We start from the raw sequence: 17,079 nt of genomic DNA, 5'->3' as shown, positions 1-17,079 counted from the left end.
TTTCCTCAACATCATCTGCACTTTCGTTATAAGCTCCAGATTTTTCCTTGCAAAGCAACCCTATATAGTATTGTATGTATGTACTGCGTGTATGTTCTTCATGTTTCCCTGGGCTCATCTCTAAAATGCCAGAAGATTTATAAAGATACTAGAAATTAATTTATTGTTTGTATGCAGAAAATGTGGTCTGCAGAAGTACAGCATGCACATTATTGTGCTTACCAAGAAAGATGCAAAGGAGTTTGCTAGCCAAGGGCAAAGAAGTCTCTTGTTTAAGCTTTCAGTCAAAAAACAGTCTAGACATTTTTATCACATTAAACAGTCTGGAGCATTTAATAGGTGTGTGACAAGAAGAAAAGCAGTCTGAACTAGCTGACCAGTTTTCTTATGGGAAAAGTCGTCTGGGCCCAGGTTTGTATTCTTTGCAGTGGTAATTATTATGCTGGAAGTGTTTAATGGTGATATATGAAGCAAAGCTGGTTTTAGACATGTAAAAAGGTTACCCTCACTTTTTATGGGGTCTGCTGTGCTTTGTGTGTGACACTGCTTTTGATTTTGATGGGTACTGTACTTGCTGAGTGTGTCTGCTACTTGTTCTGAAGCTGTAGGAGGCCAGAGTGGGTAGTGGCTGTGTTAGTTAAGCACCACAGAACACTTCAGCACGTACAGTTAGTGCAAATGACAAAACATTTGCTTTCTGTCTCTGCCAGGGTCTCTTTATCAATTTTTATAGTGTAACAAGTTGCATCTGTTGCTTTCCATTGCATCTGATGGCTTCCAAACAGGCTCCTCTGCCTTTAACCTCCACCCTCTCATGTAGAATCAATTCTTTCACCTTCTCAGGCATTTCACCCACGTGTCCCTCGATTTGTCTGCAGCATGGGGGAATGCTGAACTCCTTGTCTCTGGGAGCCCTGCCATCCCCACACCCAAGCTGTCACAGTAAATAACCCCATTCTGCTATTGTCTGGAATGTTGGCACTGTTCTTGCCACTTCTTTCTTCTTTACCCCACACACAGAGACACCAACAATTTGTTTTGTTGGTCTTCCTTAGTGTATATTCCACTCTGTTCCTTCATTTCCAGCCTTATTGCAGTAACCCTGCTTCATACTTGGAATAATCTCTAAAAATAGCTTTGCTTGTGCTGTCCCCAAACGTTTCCATTTCAGCTATTCCACACTACTCAAAGGTCTTTTCTAGCATTCTCAAAAAGGCTACCACCTTCCCTTTTCATTTTAGCTGTGTTGTCCTGCTCAGGCACTTCATCGTTCTGTCGAAGCCCACATCAGTGGCAGACATCCCATGCTTGCTTTCTGCGTTTTTTCTGTTGTTAATTCCTTCCTCCTTTTTTCAGTTCTTGTGCTCTTCCCCACACATCTGTTTCATTTCTTTCTTCTCTAATGATTGTCCAGAATCATATTCCAGCATGATGTGCATTCTCTCACCTTTCCAGGGAGAGAAGAGAAAGTGCTGCTTATCTTCCTACCTATATGAGCATATTCTATTATATACCTGTCTTGACATGAGAGCATAGGTATTCTCTGCTCATGCTACATGTGTCCCTTTCCACCTCAGTAGAAGTGGGTCCCAGCAGCAGGTGACAATAAACTGCGATGAGGAGGCTTGGAGAGGAAACAGCTCCCCTTGTTGTTTCCTGCTGTTCAACACTGAATTGCATCTTAATGTTAGGAATTTAGAGAAGGTGAGTCCCCAGACTCTGGTGTCTCCAGCTGGTCCAGAAAAATCTGAACAAATTGAACCTCTCAGTATGCTGTAAGGCCTGCTGTTTATTATGAGATGTCAAATAAATGTTCAAAATGGGCTGTGTATGCCAGCATGCCATACCAGCACTCCTGACTGGCAGACCAGCGCTCTTTTTTGTCTCCATACTGGACAAATAGGTTACATACCAACACTCTTATTTTTACCCCTTTTGGAATACTGTGTCAAATCATCCATTTGGAGCAGTACAAAAATTGAAATGCCTTTCTTCCAGAAAATGTCATATATACTATGAGTAGTTGAACAAGCCAAAATACACCCAGCAGGAAAATTTGGAGAAGCTGCTGGCTTGGAACGTTCACCCACTCCTCTGTTTAACAGTTGGCATGCTTGGTTTTACTCGATTTTTTTAAACAAAAGATACATTAATATTCGGAAAGATATTTTAGGGACATTGTTCTCAAGTAATGTAAACAACTGAATACCTCAATAATGAGTGTATTAATACTCTGAACTGTTTTATCAGATAAACTTATCTCGGATGTCTCACACAGTCTCATTTTACCCCAAAGAGACACCAGCTGTCAATTCGATAATGACTGATATGGCAGGAAACATAGCACAATGTCAAGAGAGTTGTTTCAATATTTGATTTGTAGAAACATATTGGCAGATTACACTGTTTCTCTGAGGCAGGGATTGGTGAAAGAGACTGATGCCACGTTTTATGCATCCTCATCTTCTGTTTATAGTTAACTACGAACTTATCAGCTAAAGCATTGGTGAAATTTTTTTTTTATCCTTGGTCCCATTGCCTGCACAATCTTTCTTATTCTGTCTACATTGCTTTTAGAGCTTCTGGGCAGTGGCACAACAGCCATTTAAAAAGAAGTCTGGCTGAACTGAATTTACAAGAAATGCTTATTCTGCCACCTACCTACAATAATGAATAACAATAATAATTTAGAGTTTAGAACTAGTTTATTTTCCTCTTGAATTTCTAGGAAATTAAAGCTATGAATAGCTGATAACCTGGTACATATCAGACATGAGTGTCCATGTTTGGACAGCTGTCCTGCTGTAAAGAAGGCTTCTAGATTTCCAAGTTATAGACTGCGTTTTATTTTTAGCCTTGCCTAGTTGTGATACATTCTTTAGAACTGTGGCAACCTCATCTTCAGAAAAATGACCAGTTATTTATTAGTGAGTTAACACTGGATGTTATTGGTGATTAAAGGTGTGTAGCATTAATAACTTCTAGCTCTGGAACACCTTACTGTCCGTGCTTTCAAACTCTTTATATAGATAACTAATTGGCATCACTAAGTGTGTAATTAAGATGAGTCTTGCTCTCCTGATTTTTTGGAGGGAAAACAGGAAATGGCAGAGTGTCCTTCCAGGACTCCAGAGCAGTCTGGCTGAACATCACCTGTAACCCAGATGCCTTGACTCCCAGCTAGCCCAAGGGGCTGTGTTTTTCCTGAACAATCAGTAATGGATGTTGTTTCTGCATACAACAGGTAGAATGTTTGGGAGTGAGGAAAATAGTCAAGTTGAGCCTATACAACGGTGTTTAATCCAGGCAGTTCATGATTATTTTTTCCCTGTTAGATGTCATTCCGATTCCTAGATGTACTTTTTACACAGTAACGTTGAAGTGCACACCATGAGCACTACGTGTGTTTATTTTCCTGATACTGACTGGGAGGAATCAGAGAAAGAGCCTTTATTAAAGACAATTAGTATGCTCTGTTTCTTTATGTGGTGGGTTGTTTTTTTGGTGTTTTTTTGTGTGTGTGTGTGTGGTTTTTTTTCTGTGTTTTGGACCTGAAATCTTGGCAGAAGAACAAAATGAAACCAACCAACCAGTAACACCAAGGCTCCGAGGGAGCTGCAGTCTGCTCCAGCCACGCATTAGCTAGGGCAGGTTACAGCTACTCTGCTGCTGCTCTTACTTGAGCTCCAAGTTGTGACACACAACTGAGGAAGGAAGAAAGGCTGCACCTACAAATCTCTGCTACCCAGGATTTGGGTTTACTGCAGCCACTGAGACTGGGTGGTCATAAGGGTGATGGATAATTTCCATTCCAACCAGCTGATTAGGCTGTGCCTGCATTCCCCTACCTCCTAGCTGAGACTTGGTTCAGGGCATGAGCCACCATGGGAGTGAGCAGGATAAACAGGGGAAGTAAAGGCTGATGAAAACAAGAAAAAGGATATCAGGTGCAAGGAAGGAGCGAGCATACTGATCAAATGCAGATACTAGGTCTATGATTCTTGCTTTTCATTCCATATTATCTTCTCTTGTTTAAAGAAGGGGATGCAAGACTCGCTATCTCCAGGGTGTAAGGTGGGTGCTGAGATGAAATCTGAGCAGCATTATGACTTCTAAAACAGATAACAAAAGTTTTCTGACCAGTGCCATGGGTTAAATTGCATCATGACAATCTCACCTAAAAAGTATAAAACGCCCTTTGTTTTCATGGTGAGTTTAGTTTGTAGGCTTTATTCAGGGTAACAAGAAATTTGTAATTGATTTAAACTTTCAACAAATGTCTGCTTTTAACACGCTCCCAACTGTCAAATAATGAATGCAGCTTTTTGATATTAATGCATTTTAGAGCACGGGAACGATTGCAAAAGATCACCTTAGCTTTATCTGAAACTTTAAACCAGCAATGTGGTGCTCTCCTGTTTTTTCAGAAATCATCTAGAAAGTCAGTTGGAATTGAACCCTGCAAATTATAATGTCACTTTCCTAATTTTAGATTTTAAAGTAACGTCTATGTTCCTCACAGCTTATTAGTTTTTAAAATATCTGTATGTTTTGAGCAAACTCATATTAAGTCATGTCAAAACTTTAATAAAGTTTGATTTGAACTAAAGTGTCTGACCATAAAAGGGATTATTTCAAACACACGGAGATTTAGAAGTTATTACAAAAATGTGATCTTGACCTTTCATTACATTTTTATTAATCCAAGGTCGGAGTCTGTGTCATTGTTTGAAAGCAGACAACCGTGTCCTCAGGATGTGGTCAAGGAGCAGCTGATATTTGTAGTTTGTTTTATTTTCGTTTGAGGTGCTAGGTTGTGTCATTTCCAAAACTTTTCCTTGCTCTTAAAAATGAAAGACTGTCGATATTAATCTAATTTGGAAGTTTATGTTGCCTTTTCTATGACATTTGTAGTTAATAATTCAGTCTCAAGAGTTTTGTGGTGGTTTTATGTCCTAGAATCCCTGAACTCTTGCGTTCATAACAGGAATGGTGCTTCCTTAAGGTTATTTGGTGTTTATCTGTACTCCCACCTGAATTCTTCTTAGGATTTTAATTTCAAACATTTCGTTATGTCTCCCTATCACATTAAAATGCACGAATCACTTCTGCTTGAGATCTTTTAGAGCACTAAGGCTCAGAAGGAGGTTAAAAAGAAGAAACCAAAGTTCAGAATGTCATAATCATTCATGATTTTCGTTAAAGTAATCAACACAAATACTTCGTACAGATGTACCTAAAGGGGAGTAACGCTACTCACTGACTGAAAAGATGTGTTATCTGTCAGCTACAGATTCAATAACAACAGTAAAAATTAAGTATGGTATTAATTGCCCAAAGAGCATATTGAAGACTGGTTTTTTAATAAATCTGATAAATGCCTTTCCTTTAGGGCTCATTGCTGTGATTATACAAGATGTCAGTTTTACAAGACTGTAATTTGGGTTTAAGTAATACAGAAGATACTTGAGATGTTTTACAAGTGCTACATATTTGTAATTTTTTTTAATTATTCCATGAAGTAGCCTTTGTTTTAACACTGACTTCAATTGAAAGCCAGAGTGAAGTGATTAAATGCAATAAAAGTCACTACTGGTTAAATCAAGAATTGTTGTATATATACATCACATGCTATAGCAATTTGGAAGAGATCTCAGCAACTATTACACAAACCATTGCTTTCATCAAAGTCCGATTTGTTCTCTATTACTACCTGGGGAGGAGATGGCTTCCAGGATATAGGATGCTTGACATTATACTAAAAGTAAATCTTGAACACCTCTTAACGCTTCTGCTTAACTAAAGATAAAACTGTAGCATCTTCCACATTCTGAGGCAATTTAATTTTGTATATGGTTAGTGTTTATTGCAGGAATGAGACAAAACAGGGAAAGTTCTAGGGAAAGGTTCTCATATGCTCACGTTGCGAAATGAAGTTCACTTGACAGGTCAAAAGCAAAAAGTTACTGTTAGGTGGATACTGATTAATCCGTGTAAATTCAAGTAAATTGTCATTTATTGTGTCTTTTGATGAGTCACATTGCTGAATTCTCTGTGAAATTGACAGCATTATGAGTGCGTGCCCTCCTGAAGTCATCCCTTGGGAAGATGAAGGCCTTTTCCTTTGCCTTTCACCTTTACTGTTACAAAATTGAAAGTGTGAACACCAAATTTTCTATTACCAAAAGGAAAGAACAACAATAAAAATAACTTTACTTATTCAGTAAAGGTTATCTTTTTGTATATATGGTTCATTATTTTTTTAACACTTAAGTTTTTACTACCTTCCAGTTATGATAGCTTTGCATTTTGGCTTACTATTCAAATCATACTTTTCCTAAGAATGTTTATAGATGAGTTTCTGTTACGCCATAGGAGTTTCCTTGTAGACTATGCATAAAAACTTAGTGTTTTATTTTAACACTTTGCTGTTGAAATTGCCAAGTTGCTTTTGATTTTTCCAGGTGTTTCAAGTGGCACCTATCTAAAGGCTAATTTTGGTCAACAAGTGAAGCTATTAGCCTTAGTTGCCAATAGTGGCACAGCAGGAGCAATCCTGTCAGAAGCTGTGTGATGGGTCCAGATGACTTCAGAGATCAATCCAAAAGGGAAAATATGTTCGAGTGACTCTGTGGTGCTGCTAAGCGTAGAAATAATTTGCCTTCTTGGGACTACAAGCATTTGTTCTGAGGATGAGATGGGTTAATTGTCATTCTGTTTTTCAGTGGAGTGATGTTCATGCCATTGAATTTAGGCTCCTTGATAGAGTGGAAAGAAAGGCGTTTAATTTAGGTTCAGATGATTGAGCTCCATTGATGAGAGAGGCAACCATGATCAGTAGGATTAGCATTTAAGCAGGTGACAAAATTAGATGGTTTTGTTGTTACTGGTATTGGTTTGTTTTCTCTTTTGGGGGGAATTTGATATTTATTCCACTACATATAAACATTTCTCTTGTTTGATTTTTCTGCTGATTCTGTGTTGGTATTAGTCTGATTAAGCTGTCTTTTAGCCTTATGACCATAATCGATGCTTTTTATTTTTTCTGTACAACATAAAAGATTATATAATTTATACAAAATAAATAGTCTATTTCTTGCATCAACTTTATTGAGTATGTAATGTCTGTTGTATCACATTTATTTTTGAGAATTAATGAACTTTGAGTTTGTAGTGCCTTCTATGGAAGTCGATTCTCTCAGAGTATTTGGAAATTTTCTTTTTTTCTGAAATGTTTCTGGTGCTGCTGTAAACACTTGCTTAAGATTATTTTGTATGAGGTTTGTGTGTGTGCACCGAGTTAAATTGTTGGTCTGCGCTGTGTAAGCCAAGGTGATGATGCCCTCCAAATTTTTTGCCCCAGTCTCTGTTAGGCAGGCTCCCACTAAATCAATTGATTTAGAAGTTTGTGAGGAATTAGGCCTGAGTGAATCATCTGACTGAGAAGCTTTCCTTAATGGCTTGATTTAAATATATATTTCTAATTGTCAGCACATGGTCTTGTTAACACTGTTGCAAATGTACCTTACCCAGAATGTTTACATAACCAGTATGACTCTTTACATACTGTTCACTTCTCAGAAAGTGGAATGCCCTTCCGGGAAAGCATGGGTGGTAAATGCTCATGGCAGCTAACGAGAGGTTTAGAACAAACGGGAAGGCTGGGACAAGCTGTAAATTAATAAACTGGGAAGGTCTTAGAACAAAAAGAAAAACACCTAGAGAAGCTGAGAGGTCATGTTTGGGTTCTGTGGTCTTCCCTAAGAATTCTACTTGTTAGAGATAACGGCCATCATCAGAGGTGATGACTGAACCCCAGTTTGGACCTTCAGTTAAGGCAGGAGCATCTCACGTTCAGCACTATGGCGTGAGCAGCTGTTGTTTTCTGCTGTCAGCAACAGCCAACGCTCCTTTCTTAGCCTGGAGCAGAGCTGTGCAGTGGGCAGCCTGGCCAAACTTGTGGGAAATGCTGAAGAAGGGGTGAGTTAAGAACAGAGCACTTCTAGTTTCGGACTAACTTCTTAGCTGCCCCCGCATGCCAATGCATTCCAGCAATTAAAAAGAAATGGAAAATGAGACCAAATGGAAAATGAGACCAGTATTAGCTAACACGGGTTGAAGCGCCTGAGGTCTGTTGTAGCTTCTGGGCCTTGTTTTTGGGAGAACTGTTTTAAGTTGCTTGCATTAGTTGTGGGAATAATGTGTTTTAAAATAACCTGCTGAAAAAAACCCACTCTTTTTAAAAAAGAGAAAAAAAGAAACAACAAAATTTGACCGTGGTAGAGCCTGGAGAGCTGTGAAATCTTGGAATTGCTTTACAATATAGTGTGGATACTGCAGAAATTCAGCAGTGTGGCTCTCACCATTGCTTTTGACAAATGACAAATGACTCGCACTGTAGTGGTTTTTATTTTCTAAATTTCTTAAAACTTACTCTGATGAAAGTTCTAGTGTAGAAACCAAAGGTTTGTGTTTAAAAAACCACCTTGTGCCTGCATTTTGCATATGGTAGTGCGGGTACACTTAAGACCAAATAAATTTGATGCTGAGGAGTAAAAGTGTGAAGATCTGAGGGTTTTTGCTGCAAATCTCTAGAAACAATTGTAGTACTTGCATATGAAAGTGCTTCAGAGACTTGTTAAAAAATAAAGGGGGCATTTTTAGAAGAATTTCAGTGTTGCATTGCCTGTTTAGCCTTGGACAGCTAGTTTCTCACTATAGTCCACAACACTGCAGGCTACTGATGTAGGTCTGGTTGTCTTTGCTTTGAAGAATCTTATTACCAAAGAGTGGTGGTGAAGAATATGTGTACTTCAAGGGGAGAAAGAGTGGGAAATGTGTTAGGTTTATTTTTTTTTAAATTGCTTCCTTGTATCTGTAAGAAAAATATATATGCCTGGGTGAGGTTACTAAACTCAGCATAGTGTTCTGTAGGTACTTATACTTCACCCTCAAAACCCATTCAGACAGTAACTGGTGCAGGTTTAGGTGGTGTGATTCGAAAAGTGGCAAAATGGAAAACACAAGAGTGTGGAGCCTCCTCACTTTTCACTCAGTAAATAGTGATTCATTCCAGAGGCAAAAGTAATAATTACAAAAAAAAATAATAATAAATCAAGTGTTGTTTTAATATTCAGGTCTAAGCAAACTGCGGAAATTGTGAGTTACTGTGTTTTAGACTGGGGGTATCAGCTCTAAGGAATACTGCCGTCCTTTCCAACAGTGTCTCAACAGTGACAGGATGTTTATGGGATCCGAGGAGTATCCTATCCATCACGCTAGCCAGCCCTGTGGGTTAGTTTAGAATATCACCTCTTTCCCCAAACATTTGTCTGCTTTGTATTAACAGAATCCTTTCCTCCTCCTGTTCAGCCACACCTTGTCCTTCTTTTGGTCGAAGAATGAAAAAAAACCACAGGATTTATAGTCCCTGCACCCCAGATTTAGCTTAGTACAAGCAAGCTTACAGAAGAGGAAGACTTCTGTTTTAAATAGTGCTATTCTGGCTGTGGTTAATTTTGTGTCCTCACTCTTTTGAGTACTCCAGATGAATCAAAAGGTTCTTTTTTTCCATGTGATCCAAATCATGTCTTCAGGCATAAATCCGTGTCTAAAGAAAGGGAGAGACCTCAAAAGGCACTTAACTACTGCACTTGAGAGACTTCACCTACTTCTCTCTTGTGGTCATTAAGTCCTGAAGTGTATTTTATATGAGTGTTCCTTCTGCTTTTGTGAATGATATGTATTCAGAGGCATTTTTATACTTAAGAAACCTAAATTGGTTAGAAGATTTTGATTTTAAAGGCTATTTAAAAGGTTTAAAATTAAAATTTTACTGTCTTTAAATTTAGTTCCTAAATCTTCTATCTCTCCCAGTGGAATCTTCACACATTTCATTGTCATTAAATTTCTTTAAAGAGAGTAGTTCTTGATTCTCATCATAGTGAGAGTATATACATGCATATATTTGGAACCATGCAAACATTAGAATGTCGTGTTTGTTCAGGTTGGATGGGTGGGGTTCTTTTTGGTTTTTACTTTCTTTGAACTGCTTAAAAATTGATGAAGATTAACAGAGCTCCAAAGGGTGACAGGGGAGTATTTTGTATTTTATTTTGATGATCTTAAAAGCTAACAGGGTTATGGTAGAATGGATTTTTAAGAGTGTAAGAAATGTGAGAGACTGAAAAGAGCTTTTCGAAAGGCAGAGAGTCTTTTCCTCACCTTCTGTACAGCTGCCAAAGCATATGGCTTGAAAATCCTTTTTGTTACAACTCGTATGACTCCTTGCTACATGTACTCAAGCTGTCTTTCCTCACACTTCATCTGTCTCTGTTCATCTGTAAACTATATTGACCTGTGAGAGAGCAGAGCTTAGAGAAGAGATTGGTAAGATGTAAATAACAATGAGCTTGAATCCCTGAGACAGAACTTGATTGCTTGATAAATTATGAGCAATCAAGCGTGTTTTCTTGCAGCTAAATGCAAGGTTATGCAAATAAGAAGAAAGACTGTAATTCTGGTTTGTATGACAGAGGGCCGTGCTGGGCTACTGTGTCCTGGTCCAGACCCCTGACTTCAGAATGGCAGCTGGAAAAGTGGAGAGGGCTTAGGCTGACTCCAAGATTTTAAAAATGTGCATTGCAGAAGAAACTGAAGAGCTCGATGTCTTTAATTTATTAGCGATGAAGTAATGAGATAACTTCATCATACAGTGCAAGTACTGTAAGGACGTGGAGCTGCTGGAATGGGTCCAGAGGAGGCCACAAAGATGATCCGAGGGCTGGAGCACCTCTCCTATGAAGACAGGCTGAGAGAGTTGGGGCTGTTCAGCCTGCAGAAGAGAAGGCTCTGGGGTGATTTTATTGCAGCCTTCCAGTACTTAAAGGGGGCCTACAGGAAAGCTGGAGAGGGACTTTTTACAAGGGCATGTAGTGACAGGATAAGGGGCAATGGCTTTAAACTGAAAGGGGGGAGATTTAGATTAGATGTAAGGAAGAAATTTTTCACTCAGAGGGTGGTGAGGCACTGGAACAGGTTGCCCAGAGAAGTTGTGGATGCCCCATCCCTGGAAGTGTTCAAGGCCAGGTTGGATGAGGCTTTGGGCAACCTGGTGTAGTGGAGGGTTTCTCTGCCCATGGCAGGGGGGTTGGAACTAGATGATCTTTGAGGTCCCTTCCAACCCTAACCATTCTATGATTCTATGATACCCAGACGAGGAGAAGATGTCTGTAAAGAAGGAATTTTTACGGAGCTGTATTTCTGTGACTGGCTGATGAAGTTAGGGAAGTTCAAATTGGTAATAAAGTGCATTTTTGTAGTTTTAAGGTAATTAGTCTTTCTGAAAGATAAGTGTCTGTTCAAGCACTCTTAACATCCAGGATTCAGAGTGCCAGATGCTGGACGAAATGTTACGATATGTCTTACACAAGAGTTCAGAGCAGTTGCGGAGCTTGTAAGTTTTAAAATCTGTGTGTGTATGGAGTGCAATGTCAGTAAAAAGGGGTAAAGGCTGTGTGTATAGGCTGGGGAAATAGTATTCTTCACAGTCTTAAAAGTGTCATCACATTTCTTATGTTTTAGCACAGAATGCATCTGCTTTTCCCAGAAGGGCTTCACATACTGGCAGCATGTATTGCTGCATGAACTACCTGTCATATTTGAAGTCACTTTTCTTCTTGGGAACATTCTCATAGTAAAAGCCCTTTAAACAGATAAGAGAATGGTCAATATGCCATAAAAATGGAGTGTTTATCACTTCAGGTATGTATGGTTTAAGTTTCCCTTAAATCTAAGGGATATTTTTCCAAGACCTTTGTGGATTTGTTGTATAGTATGGGTTTTTGTTGTTTCTGGTTTCAACTTTGTCGTTAACAAAGCCTGTGAAGTCGGAAAACAGGTTTCTGAAGCTGTGTTCCTCCAAGTGTAGCTTTGCTCCAAGAGCAAGCACTAGGTTTTCAAGGTGGTGTGATTACGCTGAGCTACTGTGTGAAGTCTGTGAGCTGTGTAGGACAAGATGTCATCGTGCCACTGCAATGGGATGGCTGTCCTATTACACAGCTTCTTCCATGGAGTGAGGAAGAACCAGCTCTATGCTGATCTAAACTGGAAGAGACCCTAAAATTATAAGTGTGTTTTGAAAACATAATATCCCATGGTCCTCATGAAGAAGATATTATTACTCCTTTACAGAGTGGTAAGAGCCAAATGCACAGGGCTGGCAAAAAGAAAAGGGGCTTTTGATAAGATACTGAATGGAACTGATCACTTCTTGGCCCTAGTTCCTTGTTCTCTGTTTTATTCAAAGCATCTCTTCATCGCAAGGAAAAAAAAAAAGTACAGCTGAGTAGTCTTAAATATTGTTTAGCCTTTTTTTTTTTAATTGGACAGTGCAGATATGTTGATTTAAGTTTTCATCCCATTTTCAACAAAAGTGAACGCTTAATGGTGAAATATATACAACTGTCAATTTGTATTTTTGATAGTTATGGAGAATGAATTAATTTATGTTATTCCTAAGGCTTGGAAACATGGTAATGTATTTTTGATACTCCTGTATCAATGACCAAAAAAGAACAGAAGATAGAGATGGGCATCATCAAAATGTATTTTGAATTTTTTTTTACTAGTAAGGGTATTTTTTTGGTAAAAACCTATCAAAAGTAACTGTTCTTAAAGCCCCTGTTGGATAGAGTCTTTTAACAGTATCTTCTGAATTCTTTTGTTCTTGTTCTTTTTCTTGATAGAATATTTTTGATACAAATGAAAATAAGACAAAGAGGGAGAATACTACAATTTTATTTTTTTTTTAAACACTTCCATCTATTCTAGGTTTAAAGTTCAGTCAAAGTAGAAATTTCCATCTAAGAACATTGTGGAAGCGTTGTTACCTCGTTGGTCAGATTTTAGACTGCTATTCAGACTTCTGGCATACACAAACACTACAAAGATGATTTGCTTTGCATGGATTACACAGACTGTCACGCTCTCCCTTGAATTTTATGTATGCTTTTGCTTCTTCTCACTTAGACTTTGCTTGGGCTGGGCGCCTGCATTGTAACGGAGTAAGAACCGTACTGATTGCGCTGAGCCCTGTCTCGTGCTGCTAGAGATGGTCAATAGTAGATGAACGTGGTCAGTTGTCAGAGGAAGGCTGGGGCAAGCAGACAAGAACAGGGTAACGTGGTGTTCACCTGTGAGACCAGCAGTACCGTGTGAGGTCAGATTATGGTGACCGTGTGCTGTGTTCATCCTCAATATACCATTTCACAGAACGATTTGCTGACATCTGTGAGTCAGGTCTTACCTTGCTGCTGCTAAGTGTATTCTTTCTCATGCAAGACTTTCTGGTCTGGAACAATGCAGATAAAATGAAGTTCAGTATTTCAGAGTACGTAGTTGGGACGTTTTCTGGTGTAAAGCAGCATAACCTACAAGGCACCAAGGTGTTGGAAAGGACACTGAATACTTTGACAGTCTTTATTGTAAGGTCTATATGTTATGACTTATGTATTATATAAATTGTTTTGTTCACATTCCTAAATGCACAGAAACACGCAGTACTACTGGCTAATTTTATGTAATGGCCTATATCCCTAAACTGTTTTTTCCCCTATGAATTTTCATCTCTTGAGTTATGTATAAAATACCACTGAAAATACCCAGGACTTTATTAAATATAAATGAATTTTGAAATACAAAACACAGAGGAAAAATATGTTTTGCCTATGCAGGCAATTTAAAATGTTAAAAAAAAAAAAAAATCTGTTTATGTAGGATCTGATGCTTTCCTGTAAAAAAGAAGCACTCATGTATATTGCAGGTTGCAGTATTCCGTGTCACCTAGGGCTGCATTAATCCCAGCCTCCTTATTCTCTGGAAGTGATGTAGCAGATACTTAAGTGAAAGCAATGTTACAGTGCAAGTGTTTTTTCAAATAATTAGGTCCAGACGCACATTTTACAAGTCTTTTATTTTAAAATTATTAAACAAAAATACTCTTACGAGGAAACATCTTGATTCGGAAATGCACTGAGACTTTTTAATAGTTCTGTGGGAAAAGAAAAGCTAAAAGTCACTTTTTTCTTGCTTAGACTTTGAAATACTACTTGTAAGAGACAGTAATTGAATTCTGTTCTTTCATTCCATTTCAGGTTTTTCTTCTATAATCATGGCCAAACCTTATGAATTTAACTGGCAGAAGCCAGTTCCCTCTTTTATGCAAGATGGAGCTGTGTTTGATAGATATGAAGAGGTAAGAGGCCACTTTCATTTGATTTCCTATTCTCTTTTAAATATGTAGATGTTACAGAATATTTCATGTTTTACTTTAATTGTACACAAGTAGACTTTCAAAGAACTCCAGAAATGTGTGAGGGGAGGAAATACCAACACGCTTTTTTGCTGCTGCACAGATTTTTGCTTTTAAAAGAAATAACTTTAAAATAGATTTAATCCCACTGATTTGAAATAAACCCTGAGGAAGGGAAAAGGAGATTTGTATCAAAATATCTGTAACAGGCATAAAGCTCTCATCTTTGCAGATTCATAAAGCAGATTACTGAACAAAGTGAATCTTTCCTTTTTTGTACATTTGTCAAATGGAGGGGGGGAATATATCTTTTTTTTTAATATATAGACTGAAGACCTGCATCTCACGAGGGAAGGTAAGACAGCACAAAACATTTATATTCTGATTCAAATGCATCATTTGAGATCTGTAGTGGTTTTATCTACTTTAGAAAATCAACCTGTACTCTATCTGAAATATGATTACTATGATCCCGCTTTCAGCTGTGCTTTAATCCAAATTTACTAAAGGAATGCAAAACAGGACGTTTTACACAGACAGCTGAAATAAAGTGCTGAGACATTTATCTTATACTCGGCACTGATATGCTTGTGAGAATAATTTTATCAGGGTCTATTTTTAATCTTGTTTGGACAGGAAATCCCTAAAAGTTGCAGGTATCTCAGTAAATGCCTTCAGGGATATTAGTATTTTCCTCTTACCTTTTGAAATGTAAGTAAAAGGTATTTTTTTATCAGAGGCCTGCCAAGATAGGGATGGTTGTTTTACCCTGTGTTTTCAGTTTTGGAGACAGATAAACTAAGGTGATAGTAGTGGACATTGAATTCCTTAGAAAGGAGGTTCATCTAAGCTTTGTTTTCTTCAGCAAATATTGTTGCAGAAACTCAGCCTGTGAGGATCCAAGTGAGGGGTTATGGCCCATGGTTGTTCTCTTGCACCTTAGATGAGAAACAGACAATGGGCAGATAGAGAAAAGAGTTTAAGTGCTCAAAATTTGGTGTGAGACCAAGAATGCTCGGTGAGGCACCTGGGTCCTTGATGTAGTGAGAGGGAGAATGAGACATCTCGAAAAGTAATACTTTAGCACTGTAGGTCAGTGTACCCAGCAGCACCTGTGCGAGACTAGATAATGCTGGGCAGATGAGGGGTGGGATGGCAACCCCTGGAGTCCTGCTCCTTGCAGCTGAATTTACTGCCCTCCAAAACCCTGTGGAACGGGAGTCCTCCTTGCCACCTATGGAGCAAAATATTGATTGTCCAGCCACGTGACGTTCTCTACCTGCATTGCTTGCTGTAAGTTTTGCTACGGTTTACTCCAGGTTTGCTGTGCTACTGTTGGAAGCCTGGTTTATTTTCTTGAAGGAGACTCTTCTGGAAACAATAAAAGGCTTTCACTTAGGTAACAGTGTGGTTTATCTGCAATTTTACAGGAATCATCAAGGGCTGTAAAAAAAACAGTGACTCAGAAGTTAAGATCTGTAGCCTGTAAACAGTGAGAACTTGATAGTGTGGCTGTTTGATATTATCAGATTTATGATATACATAGGCTATTATTTAATTGTGTTGTGGTAGTAACTAGATAGCCTACCTGAGAGAGAGACCATTGTATTCGCTATGCTAAGTGAACTAAGGTCATACAGCTGGTCAGTGCAGAACTGGGGCTCAGGAATCCTGGTACAGGGTCTGGGTGGCTGAACGGTTCCAGGACAGCATGAGAGGTCTTTTATGTGCCCAAGTTTCATTGAGTGGCTAGAAAAATCTGGGTCATTGTCATGTGGAGCAGTGCCTTGATCCATCTTTTGCTGATAGATGAGTCCCTTAACCAGAAGCATTACAAAATTATGGGAATATGCTTTGAACCAAGCATTATGATGTTTGACTGCTGAAAAATCTGAGCCTAGAACAGAGTTATCTCAGCAGAATATTGAAAATAAAAATCAATCATGATTAGGAATCTTACTGGTCATGGTGCATCTACGTGGACTGATGGTAGATGCTTTTTTTACCATAAAAGAAGACAAATTGCAGAAAGAGTAATTTGATAGAGTCAAGGCTGGGGTGGAAGATCAGCATAAGTGCAGTTTACATAGATACCTTTGTGAAAACATTTTTGGTATATCAAGAGCTTTTTGATAGACGGGGACACAATAAATGCCAGAACATTGCCTGCCTTTTGTTGTGTGAGTAGTCTTTCTGGGAAATGCAAGAGACACTTATTTTGATTGGTAGCTAGCTAGCTGTATTTTTATATGAAACAGTACTCCAAGGCCTGTAAAACTAGTAAATCTGAGGTGTCTGGCAACAAGTAGGTTTCATGAGGGATGAGCGCTAGGGCGAAGGCAGGAAAATAGAACTTATGGTGAAGAAAGATGGGCAGAGTGGTGCATGCTGGAAGCTCATGCATAGTGATGTTAGCTCAGACTAAGCTGCATCAACTTTATGCTTTCTGTCTCAGCTCCCTTGCCTGTAAAATTAACATAGTTGTTTGCTACTTGCCTGGAAAATTGCAGTGTGTCAGTCTGTAAAACCTGTAAATCTCCTTTGAGGACCTAAAATATTGTCCAGAAGTGGTAGACACCATTCAATATTTAATATGTTCAGGAAAAAGGAGCAATTATCCTGAACACAGCATATCCCCTTTGGCTGCACCCATCTAGGAGGGCTAAAGGACAATACCCAACTGTGGATCCAGGAAATTGCTTGCCTTCATGCCCAGTGTCAAGTTGGGATAAGACCTGACCGGAATGTGACCATTCCTTAGCCCATCC

General features: G+C 38.7%; 1 protein-coding gene across 4 annotated transcripts in view; it reads left to right on the top strand.

Annotated features, from left to right (window-relative positions):
* Window positions 1-14,167: 14,167 nt before the first annotated feature.
* Window positions 14,168-17,079, top strand: part of PLCB4 (phospholipase C beta 4) — a 90,421-nt gene continuing 87,509 nt past the window's right edge. For 3 of the 4 annotated variants that reach the window (XM_009985047.2, XM_009985045.2, XM_009985046.2), the window contains exon 1: window positions 14,171-14,254. In XM_009985047.2, the coding sequence (XP_009983349.2) occupies window positions 14,171-14,254 (84 nt within the window). Of the gene's footprint in view, window positions 14,255-17,079 lie in introns of all 4 variants that reach the window. The other variant, XM_009985044.2, reaches the window with a different exon arrangement.

The sequence above is a fragment of the Tauraco erythrolophus genome, chromosome 2 (assembly GCF_009769465.1).
Source record: "Tauraco erythrolophus isolate bTauEry1 chromosome 2, bTauEry1.pri, whole genome shotgun sequence".
Taxonomy (NCBI): Eukaryota; Metazoa; Chordata; class Aves; order Musophagiformes; family Musophagidae; genus Tauraco; species Tauraco erythrolophus.
The sequence above is the reverse complement of the archived record's forward strand: the minus strand, read 5'-3'. Positions and strand labels throughout refer to the sequence as shown.